The following is a 17,482-nucleotide window of genomic DNA, read 5'->3' as shown; positions in this document are numbered from 1 at the left end:
TTAATACATGTTATTCAATATATTTTATTCCTGCGAACGCATTTTGCGATGTGATGTGTATTTTAGCAGTAATTATTATATTATAAGGAGTTTGACTGTTGTTTTTTTGACATACTTACAACTTAGGTTACATGAACTTAATGCAATGAATAAACTCTACAACATCAATTACGGCTAAAATGAAACACACGATGTAATCGACGACATTTCCCAACTGTGTTCCTGCTTTAGTTTTTTTGCTTTATTTTTATTACATATTCCCATTTAAAATACATTAGTGTGAAGAGAAGTAGTAGTATTGTAAAGTTGAGGACTCGTGCAACTTGTTATTGTCGCTGTAACTAATGGTTTCTTTTTGTATTGGACCACATAGCATGCCCCTACTGTTAGATTCTGACTTGTATCAATCTTGTATCAGTTAATATGTGGAATAAATTTGCAAAACTGTGTTTGCCTTATTACAAAACTTGTTTTCGTTCTATCCTCATCTTTGCTTTGCAATCTAATAAAATAATACCCTACCTATGGGTTTTCTCGTTGAGCCAATCGGTCCGATGGACATTTTTCATTCCATGACCCTCCATAGGGCTAATGAAAAATGTATGCCATTTTATATTTTTTTAGACACGACCTCAATCGGCACAATGGCAAAAATTCCTATTGGGGCCGATTGAGCCGTAGAACAATTGGCCCAACGGAAAACAACTTCCTATCTACCTACCCACTTTTTATCACCTTTAGTTTGCCTTTTGTATTATAACACCTGTGGGGTTAGACAAAATACTTTCGCTTCGAGGCGAATCCATAGCGAACTTCAAAAATGTATAGAACTGACAATATATAACTTTCGATAAGTCACGTGATTGTCGCACGTAAATTTTACATTTTTTCAATTCGTTATGGAATCGCTTCGAAGCGAATGTACTTTTTCTAACCCCGCTGATATGCTGTTACTTGGTCCTTCCTGATTTGCTGCAAATATGAACTTAGTCACCCTAAGACTCGAAAATTCCGGAAATTAAGTATGTCAATTAAAACCACTTACGGGAAGATGTTTTTGTACTGCTAACTGTGCTCTCTATATTGCCGGTTGGTTTCCTGAATCGAAACTTGATTTAAAATATAAAGGTAATTTCGAATTAATGTTCAATTTGAAGGGTTATTCTATTTACTATTTACGTTAAAAATTTATTAAAGTGCCTTAATAAGCTTGTTTGTTTTATTACGTCTCGAAATAAAACTAACCTAGAAATATATTAATAGGAAACATAAATACCATAACAAATTCGAAGAACTTCCTTTAATAAAGTCAAGCTGCTGTGTTTGTTATATAATAAATAAATAAATAAGAAGGTGAGAAGGTTCCTGTCTCTGCAGCCCTGACCACTGGTTGTTAGAATCATGGGACTCCGCAGCTGGTGGTGTTCTATTTTTAATATATATATTTTGTATAATTTTTTATTTTATATATGAAATGTAATATATAAGAATAAGGTTAATAAATGAATAAGGTTACGATTAAAAAGATAAATAATTAATCGACTAGCTGATGCATTACACCGTAATAAAAGGAAAGGGTCTAGGCTTTCTTAGTCGGAAGTCAAGTAGGCACTTTCTATCTCGTTCGCTGCCTCCACTAGGCGTCTAGGTACGGGGAACTCGGCGGTTGTGATGTTCCCTGCCATTACACACACGCCGAAGTCATACCTGGGACTTCCCCGATCTTTAGGGTAGTTGGCTCCGTACTTGACCTAGTCGGCAGCGTCAGGTCAACAAGGCGTACTTAACTACGAGGGGATCCGACTAGGAAAGCTATCCTCCGTTCCCGACCTCCACGTCGCTGGATTACAGGAGACGCCGCGCTCCCGGTCGAGTAACACAATGAAATTGCGATATATAAGCTTTGTGGAGTCCTGCATTCGAATCTCACTGAAACTTTTTAGTCAAAGAATCCAATCAGAAACCCTATTGTTTTTTTCATGACATAAGATTAAAAAAAATTAATGAAAAGATTAACTGAAAACTTAAAAAACGCAATTTTTAATTTTTAAGTAGTCATGCCCTGCCATGCCATCTATGATAAAATGTCGCGCTGAAAGCTATTTTCAGGGCGAATCGGACCCGCAGTAAATGTACAGGGATGTTGTTTGTATATGTTCATAGCTGGCGTAGTAGTGTCGGGGTTATTATATAGATGACGTCGCTAAATACATAAATATATAACTTAAATTAAATCCTTGTTATCCAAAAGTTTTATTTTGTTGAATGGTTAGAACTTTGTAAATGTAAAAGTTACTTTAGTATTAACTAATCAGATTTTTAGCAAGAAAAAAAAATACCTATCCGAATAGTAAGTAAGTATAGCAGCAAAAAGGAAGGGTGTCTAGTTATGTTGGTCTGGCTGACGCTGTGAGTCCCACTCCCGGCCGCTGTCCCACTACCGCCCGACACGGGGACTCTTGGCTGCTGGGTCTCCCCCCTGGCCCTGTCCGCCCCTCCTTAGTCAACCTGGCCCGCCCGGACTCCCCCGGGCTGCCCATGCCGATGCCGGGCTCAATGCGGACGTCCAGTCTACATGGGTCCACGCGCCAGAGCTCCCGACCTCAAACTATCCTCCGTTCCCGACCTCCGTGTCGCCGGATTACAGGAGACGCCGCGCTCCCGGTCGACTAACAGTATCAAAATTCGATACATAATGTTTCGTAACACCGGTATTCGGATCCACGCAAACTGAAGTTTTTAAAGTCGAATTGTAATCGTACACATTAAAATTGTTTTAGCTAAAATATAAATTTTACTACAATTTTGATTTAATTTTTATCTACTTTTAAAAAAAATTAAAAATTATTTCCTTTAGTTAAGGGTTGAATATCAAAGTAACGTCCTCTATACTTAACGCAAACTAACTACTTCTAAAGTTTAATGTCGGTGTTAGCCCCAACCCTAACAACAGGGTTGTACTGTCAGAGGGAGCCTACAATATATACAATGCGAACGTAACCGCTACGGGTAGACGTGCATTTAAACGAGATAGTGTGGCTTATTTTACACAGATGACGCTTCTAGCAGTAATCAATATGGTAAGTCAAGTTTCGGGGATTCGCACCACCGCTTACATTATACTAATTTTGCTATCATGCTTATAAAATATTTTAAGTAACGATATTAATGTAATGTTTCGCTAATAAAATGAGCACTGAAAGATCTACCTTTATGGATACATTGTAATGTGATTGTTTTTTTTAATGCTTAGTTACGCACTTTTTTTTATCAAGAGGTGGCAAACGAGCGAGCGTCCACTATTTTATTAGCAAATTAACTTTGTCAGTTTTTTCTTTTTATTGACGTTTTTATTTGTGTGTCCATTTCATACTAAACCATAAGCAGAGTTTTGTTTTAGGAAAATGGAGTGGACATCCTCAACCAAGAATTTTATTACATTAGGGTAACCCATACCTCGAATACCTTACCTAGATATACTTACTTTCTATTCAATTGAATATTGTACTTCCAATAAGTCTCGAGAGACGACTTAAAGTAAAATGAAGTTTTAGAAGCAATGTTTATCGATTGCTCTATTCCTGAACTAAATTAATTCTTCCACTGTCTAGCTCGTTGTCTGCTCTTGCAACCACCGAGCAACCCGAGGCTCTCAATATTGGCAGGTGTGTAATAATTACACTAATAGCATTAGGGTAATGTTTTTTCCTCACAATTTTTTTAGAAAGACAGGTAAGTTTTTTCTTCATCGTCGGCAGAATCGAGAATGTGTTTGCCTACAAGCGCCATTCCGGTTATCCTACCTAATAAGGTAGGTACCTTCTTCACATTCTTTGTTATTGCAAATAAATGGCCTGCTACGATTCGGTGGAATACATGCAGCCCACAAATGAGTATAAGTTTTTATTTAGGTTTTTATTAGTCAAAAAATAGGCTCAGATGATAAGCACTAGACCGGGGACTGGACTGAAATCTAGGTCTAGGTTTGATCGTTCCCATGTACCAATGTGTTTTGTGATTTTCAATTTTCATTTATCTGACGTTTTTACTGTGAAGGAAAACATCGTGAAGCAAACTGCGCATATTGACGAAGACATTCAAAGATATGTGCGTAGTCCAACCAACCCCAGTGCAGGTTGACTTAGGCCCAGTCGTCGCAGTAACTTGAGTAGGTCCGAACTTCTTGGGGACATGTATGTGCTGAAGATGAGTTAAAATATGGGTACAGCGTATAAGCCAAAAACACGCAATAATTCAATACGCTGTATATTTGTTTCTACACATGTACACAATATGATATGGGTTAGCAAAATGAAACACGCGTGTACGTAATAGTTGTTGTATTGCGTCGCTTCAGGTGCGCCGGCGCGGGCGTGATCGTTGTTCAGACGGCGTGGTGTGAGGGCGGCGGGGTGTGCGCGGGCGGTACGGGGGCGGCGAGGCGCGCGGCCAGGGCGCGGGGTGGTGGTCGCGGTGGTGGTGGAGGCGCTCGTGGTGAACGTGAGCGCCGCCGGCACGCGCACGCCGCCAGCGCCGCCGCTCCGCCACCGCCCGCCACGCCTGCCACCCACCACGCGGCGCCCCCCCCAGGTCCCGTCTCCGCGCTGTCTCCGCCTGTGTGCATCCACACCCACCTCTAACTTCCTTTGCTGGAGATTCATCCTGCTTCAATGAGCTACTAAGCCAGTGATACATAATAGACCTCAAACCCAATTAATTCATACCTTTCGAATTCGTTTTTAGGTCCATCATTTATGATTATTAAATCATACTTTAAATTTTTTTATCTATTTCTCTAAAAAGATTAGAACTTTAAATGGATATTTAACGAAAGCTGTGTTAAATATTCATCATTACATGAAATTAACACACAAAATACATACGAGCATTCACATTAGTAATTCGCTGGGAAAAGTAAGTAAATTATGTAGACTAGGAATTTAATGACATTTTTTATCTTTTATTATTTAGTTAATATCTTAGTTAAACACACAAAACATTTAAAGATGCATTCTAGAAGCAGAAGAAAAAGCGTGAATAAGCAGTGAAACTTGTGCAAGCAATCCACGCGGTTCTAAAAATTTCCTTGTATAAGAAACTTTCGATTGAATCGATCAAAATCAAGGAATTCATTAGTCCATGTGTAATTAAATGCAAATAAATCTAAAGCAAGCATTTACTTTTAAACAATTTTATAATAATATTAATAATCAAAAAAATGATCCTTCGAGCCGGATGAAATGCACTGCAACGGAAATGTGAAATTTAAGGAACTCGCAAAAATAGCCGAAAGAAATGATTTGGGAATGAGTAGCATGGATAGCGCCGAAAGAAACAAACTGGATACGAGAAGCATGGACAGCGCCGAAAGAATCTGAGCTTGAATAGCATTGTATGGGCGGACGAGGTGGCGCGGGCGAGGTGTGACAGACTCACGTGCGCTGCGCCCGGTCAGTGCGGGGCGGCGAGCACTAGCGCGAGCACGAGCAGCGCGGCTCGCGGCGCGGCCCCGCCCCCCGCACCCGCTGCGCCTGCGCACACCGCCACACACCCGCTCTCATCCCTTATTCTACCCCTTATACAGAATCCAACCGACTAAAATTCCATCTTAATCTGATTCTGCTAACAACATTGTGTGACAATGCTTTGATAATTTAATTTTAAAATTTCTAAACAATTTTCCTATACAGACATAACAGAGGTAACATGAGTATCAGAATAAAAGTTTTTTTATTTGATAAGAATGTTAGTCGGTTCGCAGAAAGGAGAAAGTGCATGAGCGAAGAGGTAACGATACGGTGGAATGTCATCAGCTTGTTAACAAGACGAGCTGTGCAGCTGACGACAGATCACCGACATCGCCAAGCTGTCCTAGTATGAGCTTGTGAGCCTCATTGTGTTACATGTAAGCTACATTGCTCATGCTAGGAGTCCTTGCGACTGTGCTACACATTGAAAATACTGCATCTTGTAAGTCATTAATTTTACGCCTAATTACTAAAACAGAGTATAAATGTTGAATAAAATTGGAAGAATATAGTATTTTCAATGTAAAACGCAGAGCTCCAGGCTCCATAGTGCGATGACTCAATGCAAACTTCGTCCCATTGGATTTTGTATGATAACCTAGATTTTTTACAAAGAAATCGATAAACAAATTAATGTTTGCACAAAATGTCTAACTATCCTGAGTCATCACAGTATATAAAAAGAATTAGAACGGATTTATAAAAGAACTATTTAGTGGGTTTATATTTTATGATATGTAAAATGAGAATTTAAATGTGATTATTTAAGATGTACATATTTAAAAGGGTCGCTGTATGTAAATAAAAGAATCCATGGTGTTGCAACATCGTTATATTCTAATTCACCAACACATAGTCCGTTTAACTCTTCTATATCTAGCTAGATTACATCAATATATCCTCTGAGACAAAGATTGCATTGAACCGTCAATATCGAAAAGTTAAAATACACATTTTAGTTATTGTTTATGAATTATCATTTAAACATTTCTACATTAGAAATTTCTTACAATTGAATAAACAGGCGAGAGTAAGCAGTTTATCATTTTTACCTTCAACATTTGTTCTACAATTTGGGGACTATCCAGTTGTAAGTTGCCTTACTAAATAACGGTCATTTATTTTTTCGAAAACATTTAAAATAAATTTTGTACGACATATATGAAAGTACACCCTACAAGAAACAAAACGTGTCGTTTAATTTTAAATAAGGTACGTTTGCATAAATTGATGAAAAAACCGTATATCTATGGATAGTAAAAATACGACTTAAAATAAAATTTTCTTTGCTTACACTTTTATACTTTTCTTCGATCTGTGAGGGAAAGGTAATAACGCAAAGTAATATAATAGTATTTTAATAAGAACTGCTTACTCCGCAACAAGCTACAATAAAATACATCATTTCAAAACGTCTAAAATATTTTTCCTTCTTAAAATGCCAATAAAATACAAGTGCTTATACAATATAACCGTAGTATTCCACTGCAGTGACACTTGTTGTCTCTATTTGCTCGAAGGGAATGAAAGGGACGAAAATAAATAACATTTATAGTGCGCAGAAACTTTGCAGATCGCCTCGTGACGTCACGCGTCGATGGTCAGTAAGGTTGTCAAAAAAAGGTTACATAAATAGTAGCTACAATAAATTTATTATATTATATGTAAATTTTTAAAGCGTCAATAGCGTCAATAGGTCGGGAGTTCGAATCCCGCCGTTCGACTATTGCCGTTAACCATATCCTAGCACAAGCCTAGAGCTTAGTTGGAATGGTAAAAGAAAATTATTAGTAAATTTACTAAAAATCTGCTAATATTTGTATAACAAAAAAAATTACATGAAAAAAAAAATATCCTCGGTCCATGTTTTTTTTTTATATGATAAGGTGGCAAACGAGCGAGCGGCCATCTGAAATCGCTGAAATAGCGAAGTGACCGTTGCACATAGACATACGCAATTCCATATGCGTTGCCTACCTTTAGTCGACGGAGAAGAGGATGCACAGAAAGAAAATATTTTCCCTTTCCATGCATCCTCTCATCCGGAAAGTCCACTTCCACTTCCCATCCTTCCCTTATAAGAAAAGGGTGGGAAGGGAAAGGGGACTAAATTAGGCCTCCGGGACGCAATGTCACTATGTATTATTCTATATTTTTTTATTTATTTATCATTTACAAAACAATGAGAACAAATAGTTACATGTGAGTATTGGCTGCATTGGCTGACGGTACTAAACAGACGAGAGAGAGGACTTGTTGTTAGAGGGAGAGGGAGACATTAGTACAAAGTGCCACTGCAATGGAACTCCGCGGTGATAACGTGGGGTTTGCATTGTGCGGTGCCACAATTTATACACTTACTGAAATTAAAGTCAATAATTTTGGAAATAAATGGAATAGCCAATTAAAATGATTTTAAACTACTGTATATTTATATAAACATAAATTGTATATAATATTTTCATATATTAACTATTAAACTACTGAGAACAATCGATTATATATACGTTTTCTATATCTTAATGTTAAAATCTTTGAAATACATTAAACATATTTAAGATTTTATCATAATAGTATTGCGTTTGCAATACTATGGATAAGCGAAGTGCGTTTTGTTTTGTGCATTGAAAAGCTATGACCTTGTGTTTGTATAGAATAGTGTTTGCTTGCGACTAACTTGTGATGCTTGTTTGCTTTTTATTATGTTTTTAAGCTTGCTTTTTTTATTTATTGCTGTGTAATCAAGTTTTGCAAAGCTGTAAATGCTTGAGTACTTGTGTGTACTTTTTTGTAGCAAAATTGTTAAAGTTATTAGATGTTTCGTCTATATCTATTAATCATTTTTTATTTGTACTCGGTATTTTTGCTTTATAAAAATGATTTTTTTATATATTTCTGTCTATTTGCAAGATTGCGCTTGTTCCGGTAAACGTCCGATACGGGTGGACCGTTTGAAGTTGAATATTTTGAAAAATGTGTGGCATTGTGTGACTAATTGTTTTATTCTCTTACACATTAATCTATATTCTCTGATATTAAAAGTAAAGTCATGTTATTCTGCAGTCTTATTTAACAGTAATTTTTTAATTTTTTTTTATATAACAGAAGGGGGCAAACGAGCAGCGGGAACACCGAGGTGTTCAACGACGCCTATGGACATCAGCAATACCAGAGGAACCGCAGAATTAATTAATTTAAAATAGTTGTAATCAACTTTAGCGATTGTGATATTTGCAAACTGTTTAATTATAATATTGTCTTAATACATTTTAGATATAATACTATGAATTACATCTACCTACCTATATGTAAATAAATATTTTATCTATTAAGTCACCTACCAATATTATTTCAAAATAAAATACATTATTAATGTTTTCGACAAATTATTCTATTATTCATATTTTAACTATTGTAATTATTAAAATTATTTAAACTTTTTTGATATATTATTTATAATAAAGCTAATTTAAGTTTATTTTAAAATTGCCTGAATTAAAGAGAACAGTACTTTGTGTAAATCGTCTTACTTTTAGTGTAGTTTAATATGAGAAATACGCACTATGCGTGTGTTTTAAACTGCGGAGACATTTGTATTGTTGTCTCTGTCACACATATTGTTGTCTCAGTTTCTTCAAAGAGCATATGAAGGATAACTGTATGTGTTAAAGTGTCAAAACCCAGTACTGATTGATTGTGATTAGCGTTACCAGGTGTCCAGGTAAAGCCGGACACAGTTTTTAGATTGCGTGTCCGGTCAAAATAACCGGTGTCCGGATTGTCCGGCTTTAGTTAGGCATTTTATATTTGGCAACATCCGAGAGTGGACAGGGGTTGCTATGCCGCCCAACTATTTCGCCTCTCAAGAGACAAGAGAATATGGAGAACTGATCGCCAACCTTCGTTAGTCGGAAAGGTACCTCAAGATGACGAAGAAACGAGAGTGGGCGAGCGCAATAATGTTATGTGTCCGGTCTTTTTACCTAAATGTCCGGCCAAACTGGTTGGTCTGTCCGGTGTGCTGGCAAGCGTAATTGTGTATGTGAATGTGTGTGTTGTGTGTCGTGTGTATACTAACAGTGTGGAGGTTTGGGCGCGGCGGCGGGCGCGGGGTGTGCGCCGGCGCAGTGCTGCAGTCCGGAGCACGCGGCGGCGCGCGGCAGACAGGCGCCCGCGCACGAGTTCTCGCACCCCTCCGTCTCCGTCGTCACCTCCGTCCATATGGCGCGCCATCCCGCTGCACCCACTGACTTGTCCGCTATTATGAACCTGAAAATTTACAGTAATTACATCAGCGGTTGACAGATAAGCCCAGAAAGGTTGCGAAGTTAAATTATCTTAGCACAAGTTTAGTTGAAAAATCTAAGAATATTCATTTTCTAAAGCAAACAAAAAAAATGTTCGTAAGTGTACTGAATGAGGAAGGTTAATATACTAACGAGAGTCGTATCGAGTTGGAGGAGGAGAGGTACTGCCAGCGGTCGGAGGGCGCCTTCTCCCCGCACAGCTCTAGCGGTGGGCCCGGACTCTCGTACCACAGCCGCAGCACCGCCGCCGGACACCCGCGGTCTGGAACAACGGAAACAGTCATCTTCCTGTCCTTATCTCCACGGAGGATAGTATGTACTACATTTCATACATCTCTTTCAGCTTCCATATTTGAATTCACCAACATTTTTTCATGCATACGCTCTTTTACACGATCCATCCCATCCATCTATAATTTCAGTCTTCATTCAAAAAGTTTAATTACCTGTATCATATACTTGTATTATTAGAATCTGATGTATAGTAACAATTTTCAGTTAGTTAAAATCAATTAACAATGAAGCAATGTGTCTTGTGTTACCGATGAGATGTCCCTCCACGGCGAAGAGCTGGAAGTTGAGCAGCAGCCGCTTGCCGGGGCGCGCGGTGACGAACCAGTTGCAGACGCGCGAGGCGGCGCCGCGTGCTGGTGCTGCGTACGGCGCCGGGTGCAGCGGTGATGTGATCACCCCGTACTCCGCACCAGACATGTTGCCCCCACAGTCACCGAATATTGACTTCGCTGGCTACATCGATATAATACATAAGAACACTTTTTTAAAAGCTATAAGTGTTGCTAGCCAATGATTTAAGCCATAGGATTTATAAGATCTAGGAGGGCAGGTAGTCAGTAAAAACTGTTTTTTTCCAGAAAAATAGTTTTTGAATTATCTGCAAAAATCTATAGGAAGATTGTATGTATCTTAGTATTTCTAAGTATAATAGTTTGTATGAGCTGTTTTCCCTTGCCCCACCTCTTAGCGATGCCCATAGGTAATGTAATTTAAAATGTATAGGGATATATAAGGTGAAAGTGTTTAGTATTGTGTCATACAATGTAACTCACCTCAAATATATACCTGGCCTTGAATCCCGAGGCGACGGCGTCGTTGTTAGTGTGTAGATGCAGCAGCAGGCCGAGCGCGCCGCGCGGCGACTGCAGCGGGCCGGGCGTGGCGGGACCGCACCACCTGCCCAGCGGCACACGCGAACCCTCGCGCCCTGTCCACCACGCCTCCACCCAGTCCTCGCTGCACGTCGCACCTCTGACACACCACACAAGTGTTACCACAACTGAACATATAAACAGATGTTCCTCTCCAGTTAGCTATCAAATGCTCTCATCCAGACTCTTTCAACCTGGAAGAGATTTTCAGTCTTAAGACTTTATTAAGCAATACGTTGAGAGTTGACAAAGACGGAAGGAATGAAGAAGGCCGTCTATTCTTACCCGTATAATCCAGCGGTGGCATTCCAGGCGTCCGCTTTGACTTTAAAGTGGTCGAAGACGACGGTGACCTGCTCGTTGGGTGCGGCGACGAGGGTGTAGCTGCAGTCAGTGCGGGAGGGGTAGTTGCTGGGGTAGCGCGGCGAGTTGAACTCCCCACGCTTCTTCGCCTCCGAGCGGTATGTGAACGCGCACTCGCCGCCCGGAGCCGCAGTGCCCGGCACACGGTACTCTGACATACAAAATAACTGATAAATACTAAAACAAAAACGGGATTTCTTCTTCCTATACAGTCTTTCCAATCTAGTCGTGGCCATCAGGTATCAGTGATTCGCTTCACAAGCCGCTCCTCCTTAATCGCTGGCTTTTTGCACATTTAGTGCAAGGGATCAAAGGATGGTGAGGAAGAATTATCTTACTTACTATATTTCTATAAATATTAAAATCTCTGAACGAATTTCTATTTTCCACGTTTCTGGATTATCAGGCAGAAGGTCAATTCATGGAAACGGAATCAACACGTGGAAAAAATAACAAAATTATTATAACTGACCGGTCTCGAAGGTGTACTTGGCCTTGAAGCCGCGTCCCTGCAGCTCTCCGGAGCTGAAGACCATGACGAGTCTTGGACCGTCAGAGAGCAGGGGCGGGGGGAAGGCGGGGGGTCCGGGCTCTCCCTCGCCGCACAGCTCCGCGTCGTGCTTGTCGTACGAGTCCGTCGCCTCCTGCCCGCGCAGGTACACCTTCAGGTACCCGTCCGCACACGAACTGCAACACGACGTCATCATCAGCCTTACTCTGCACATTGCTGGATATAGGTCTTCTAGAGAATATGGAAGACATTGGGGAAAACCTCCTTCCACGTAGTCATCAGGTATGTGAATTTGGATGGACCTTTGTGAGCCTAAAGGGCTGAATCAATTTTAAAGAGTGAATTGTTTTTTTTGTTTTTAACCCCAAACCCTATAGTGACAGTCAGTAATTTTTGGGTTTTTGTATTATATCAAAATTAATTAGCTACTTCTGTTTTAATATAAAAAAGGCAATATTAGAAACTTACTCCGGTTTCGGTTCACCCTTTGGTATAGAAAAGTTTTGAAATTCGAGGCGGACTCTTTCCAAATTCTGCGAGTCTTGCATACCGTATATAAAATATCTGGAAATATAAGATTTTACATATAATATAATTATAGTTCCAATTCTGAATTGATTTGATTCTCACGTTTTTTACTTTTAGATACGTATTAACTGACCTACAAACAACTTTTTGTATATAGGGGAATGGATAGTTTGGATGGTACACGAAGCCGGTGGACTCCTTCTTGCTGAGGATCTTCTGATCGCACTCGGAGCCCCGGATGTGCTCTGCATCGTGCTTGCTTATAAAATCTGAAAGAACAAAACGAATCATATTCTAAATTCTCTAAACTTTAAATTCTCTTCCAATTTATTCATATTTTCTTAGAAAAAAGGGAATGGCTTTTTTGGGACTAGCGTATACTAACCTAACTTAACGAAACTCTCAGAGAACTCGAAGATTCCCTTAAAGCCGCGGTTCTGCGTGTTGGCGGCGCGCGGCAGCGTGTAGAAGGAGACCAGCAGGCGCTCGTCGCTGGAGTAGAGCACGAGGTTGCGCTGCTGGCCGCAGTACGTGCCGATCACCGCCGAGGAGTTGTCGGGCCCGTCGTACACGCGCACCCAGTCGAACGGGCAACTGCCCACACACGGCACACGTCACACGTCACACGGCACACGTCACACGTCACACGTCACACTCATACAAAACTGCTCCCAGGATGGGCAGGGGAAATATCCTCATTCTGTAAGTCCCCTCCACTTTCTATTAAAGTGAGTCAACACCTCAGTCTATGGGCAGCGGTCGCTTTCCAATTTTAGCGATTTCCGGTGGCCACTTACTTGATTGCTACATTTAAGTATGAAAATAAAGATGGCATATGTGATAGAACAAGTTTCATGGTATATATCGGAAAATTATTTTTGAAAGTCAAAGATCAATCGCTGTAATGAAAAATAATTTTAAAATTTATATTGACATTAATAAAAAATCATACTTACTGTGGACCTCCGAAAAATAGATCGAAGTCTCTGAATTCTAGGCGTATCCGTTGTCCGGGCTGTCCAATGAATTGATAGTTGCAGCTGATGTCCTTGGGGTAGATGCCGGGGTACGTGGGCGACAGCAGCAGACCCGTCTTGCGCTTGCTCGCCTCGATCACGAACGAGCACAGCGTGTTCGGTACGGGAGTCCCCACTTCGAACTCCGCTGATAAATACCAGATAGTAATTATTGTACTTCCAAATCAATGAAAACAGACAAAAAGGACTACGAAATATTATTATTAATTTATCTTTTTCATTCACCAATTTTCGTATGCTTCATTTTATTTTGCCTTAGAAAATTTCAGTCTTTAGACAACGAAAAGGATGTCAATGAAGAGGGAATGATGTGTCAAAAGTGTGCCAGTAGTAATATCCCAGTATTCCTTAAACTGTTAGTGTTGGTGTATTGTAGAATGTAGAACTAACAGGAGTTGATGAAGCGATAGGTGCCAGTGAAGAGCGTTGGCGGCGTGTAGGGCTTGTCGGTGTAGAAGGCGAGGGCGAGGGCGCGGTGCAGCGAGACGCGCCGGCGCGGCGGGATGGGGCCGCAGTAGCGCCCGCCGAACGCCGAGTTCACCAGCTCGCTCGCCTCCAGCGACGTCATCTCCGAGTAGATGTCCATGTGTTCGTGCATGCATCTGAACATACACCCATACACTTTGAATTAAGGCTTAGTTTCATTTGGTCTTACAGTGGGTTCCGACATAATGTTGTTTCTGCTGTTTCAAACAGAATGCGAGGGATGGTAATGCTTGTCTATCGACCATCTAGCGGTTAAGGTTATAACTGATTCATCATCAAAGGCAAGGGGCAATTTCTACATAGACGTCCAGGATTCCAGGATATTAAATAAATTCGATCATTAAAGACTAGTATAAATTCTATTTAGAAAAATAATTGTTAGAAAAAAAGTTTACTAAATGGACCTTAAATTATTATCCAAGCAAAACTTCCAACATGTGTAAATCCATCATGTTTATTTATCAGTCCACGTCCCTTTCTGTAGTTATTGCAGTTTTGCTAATGGCGGGCAAAGTTCTCACTAACTCCCAAATGTTTGCGAACTCCACCTCCATTAGAAAGATTAAGCCCGAACTATAAATATGTTGTAGGAAGCAATTGGTAAATAAATCAAATGCCGGGCGCACATATCAGAATAGTTTGACCCGATTCCGTTTCTAGCTATAACTCATTTCCTATTTTATTTACTTATCTATATTTAAGATCTGACATAAATAGGAAAGAGAAATTATAAAACTTACGCTGGTAGCTCTCCGACTGCGGCTCCACTTGAAAAAAAAGTTAACAATCAGTTATGACGATATTAAAGAAAAACGGCAAGAAGAGATTTTGTCTTTCATATCTTTCCTATCCTTTATAAATATAGTTTATGGTTCATGGTATATTAAGACACCATTATGGTACAATTTACATCAGTCCAGTTAGCTTGCAAATGGTTTCATACAAGTGTAACATAAGATCCCAGAGATATCTGTCCACACAAGTAGCCAGTTATTAAGGATATTTAATTCCTCCACAATATGTCATATCCCTTACTATTATTAAGTGCCAGTGTTCGTCTATTTGGAAGTGTAGTATGGGTAAAGATGTGTCCTTACTCTGGCGGTTTGCCGCGCAGGTTGAATGTTCGTATCTCGACGAGCACTCGCTGCCCGGGCGCCGCGACGAACGTGTACAGGCACTGCCGGCTCGTGTTGCTCGGGTTGACGAGCTCCGGCGCGTGGAACGAGCCGCTCACCGCCCCGCCCCGGCTCACGAACGACTCGTCGCACTCTGCTCACAAACATATCTTATAAGAGATGTAAACAAAAAGCAAGAAAATCTTCGTGTCATTATCCACAATTAAGTGAGCGATAGTGACTCTTTAGGCTGTTAAAAATGTCTGCTCAGCTGAAATTCAAGAGGTGTGACTTCATATTTCTTGACACCATAATTTTGTTATTCGAAAATTAGATGAATATTCAGCATATGTAGTCATAACGGTTGTCTATTTAAATTACATTAGAAATCGAAGGAATAACAAATAATATATAAATCATAACATATATTATAGAATATATCTTATACGATTTTACTTGAGTAAAATTGCTCCGTCTATTACGTTTCGATGTTTTTCATAGCCAAAATGTCGACCCAACTCAACGGTGACATTTCAACTTCCCGCGTTTGGGTTAACTTTGAATAAATGACACTTGATAGATTATTTTTCATTATAGTGGATTTAAACCAATAAATAATTGTGTACAAAAACCATCAAACAGTGGAAGTGTTGTTTATTTTATTATTGTCTGATGTTATAACCTTAAAATTTAAATTCTACTAAAATGTTGCTATTCCTCTTGTTCACAATAGATATAAATGTTACACTATTATCGAATTATAGTTATTTTACATAAATATAAAGACAATGAAAACCTTTATTCATCTCCCGCAATCCTAACTTTCAAATTAAAAATATGAAACTACGAAAGCCTATGTTTTTATAAGAAAATAAAAAACAATGTTGACGAGAAATTCATAGCAGAAACAACCGCGGACCTGTCTATTGTTTCAATTTTTAATGTTCATAAAAATTGCGATGTGATGGAATGCGAGAAAATATAAAAAACATTTTTTATGCCGTTCTTAAAACTTTACATTTGAGATTTTATATTGTATTGAGGATAAACTTTTGCAAACACCAATATAATCTGTTTGCGAATCACTTCACAATTTATAATTTTAAAATTCTAAACGTAATGAACATATCTTCTTACCTATAAACTGTTGAAACATCATAAAATGCCATTACAAAAATGTAATATTTTCGCCGTTGTATAAACGTATATGAATTAGCAAATCACTACTGTGCATAAATTGTTAAATAAATAAATGTAACTTTCTTTATAAAACTAATATTTACAATAGCTTGTGAAAACGAGGTTACTTTTGACACACACTTTTCCCGCGCAATTCTCTAATTTTTTTCACAATTTTTTTTATACAGTCTGATTTCTCCGCGGCCAGTTAACTAAAGAAGCCACTTGCTACTAAAGAGGTTGAATATCACATAAAATTGTATTTAGCAATTAGGACAACCTTGAGAGAAATTCGCTATTCAATTTCAATTCAAGTTCAGTGTTTCTTCGTATAAGTGAAGTTAATTGTTTTTGATGATAATTCAAATTCAACAAGTTTTAAAAATATCAGTTTTGTCCATGGTATTTATTTCAACATTTGAAAGTCTTTTATATTCTGTTGCTAAGATGAAGTAGTTAGTAATATTTTATTTTTCAGTTTTATTGTATGTATGGGTGCTAATAAAGGTTCACACTTAGGTAAGACGTGATTGAAAACCAGCGTAAGCAGCTTTACGCCATTAAAAAGTTTTTCCCTCTCGCCGTTGTAGCGCTTTACGTTGCGGCTTACTCCGGTAACAACTTCGTTAATACAAATTTTTGCAGCACTTTTTGCTACTTTACACTGTGGTTAATTTCCACAACCTTTCTCTTTTACTTATAACTTTCTATTAATAAACTTAGATGAAAGAGTGTACTTATAAAAGTTTTTTGCGGTAAAGACAGAACGGGTTTTACTACATTTCTGTTTGTGTCCCTTAAAAGTTATTTAACCTTTTCAAACTTATGAAATGAAAAAAATATTCACGCTGATATGACAGAGAAGATAGCAGAAAAATGATATTGAACCTCTCTTGCATTTTAATTTTTATACGTTCAAACATGAAAACTTCACTTTACTTGACGATGTGACACAGGTTACAAATTTCAATTATTTTTTTTTAATGAGTAAAAATGAACTTGCTATCGCGGTAGGTTTTTGCAGCCAGATACGTTTTTAAAGCGTACGAATAGTATGGAATTGATTAAGGATTGTGCGATATTTTTGTTGTGCTATGATTATTTGAATGCGTGACGTGAAACACTGGCGAAGGCTAAAACAAGATCTCTTATCATTAATATAAAACTAATTTAAAACTGAATATTTACTTCCAAAAAAAAGTAATGCCAAAAAATGTTACGTTATGTTTTTAATTTTTTATTTTTATCTTAAATATAGA

General features: G+C 38.7%; 1 protein-coding gene across 2 annotated transcripts in view; it reads right to left on the bottom strand.

Moving 5' to 3' along the window:
- Positions 1–9,022: 9,022 nt before the first annotated feature.
- LOC106122637 (tolloid-like protein 1) overlaps positions 9,023–17,482 on the bottom strand; it is a 41,988-nt gene continuing 33,528 nt past the window's right edge. For both annotated transcript variants that reach the window (XM_013318729.1, XM_013318730.1), the window contains 13 exons: positions 15,024–15,198; positions 14,667–14,693; positions 13,831–14,042; positions 13,360–13,567; positions 12,789–12,997; positions 12,537–12,672; positions 12,344–12,439; positions 11,837–12,051; positions 11,287–11,515; positions 10,903–11,101; positions 10,378–10,582; positions 9,968–10,097; positions 9,023–9,797 (listed from right to left, as the gene is read on the bottom strand). In XM_013318729.1, the coding sequence (XP_013174183.1) occupies positions 9,602–9,797; positions 9,968–10,097; positions 10,378–10,582; positions 10,903–11,101; positions 11,287–11,515; positions 11,837–12,051; positions 12,344–12,439; positions 12,537–12,672; positions 12,789–12,997; positions 13,360–13,567; positions 13,831–14,042; positions 14,667–14,693; positions 15,024–15,198 (2,237 nt within the window). In that variant the 3' untranslated portion in view covers positions 9,023–9,601. The remainder of the gene's footprint in view (positions 9,798–9,967; positions 10,098–10,377; positions 10,583–10,902; positions 11,102–11,286; positions 11,516–11,836; positions 12,052–12,343; positions 12,440–12,536; positions 12,673–12,788; positions 12,998–13,359; positions 13,568–13,830; positions 14,043–14,666; positions 14,694–15,023; positions 15,199–17,482) is intronic.

Source organism: Papilio xuthus, unplaced genomic scaffold, assembly GCF_000836235.2.
Source record: "Papilio xuthus unplaced genomic scaffold, Pxut_1.1 DF826923.1, whole genome shotgun sequence".
NCBI lineage: Eukaryota > Metazoa > Arthropoda > Insecta > Lepidoptera > Papilionidae > Papilio > Papilio xuthus.
This window is presented reverse-complemented; position numbering and strand designations above follow the sequence as displayed.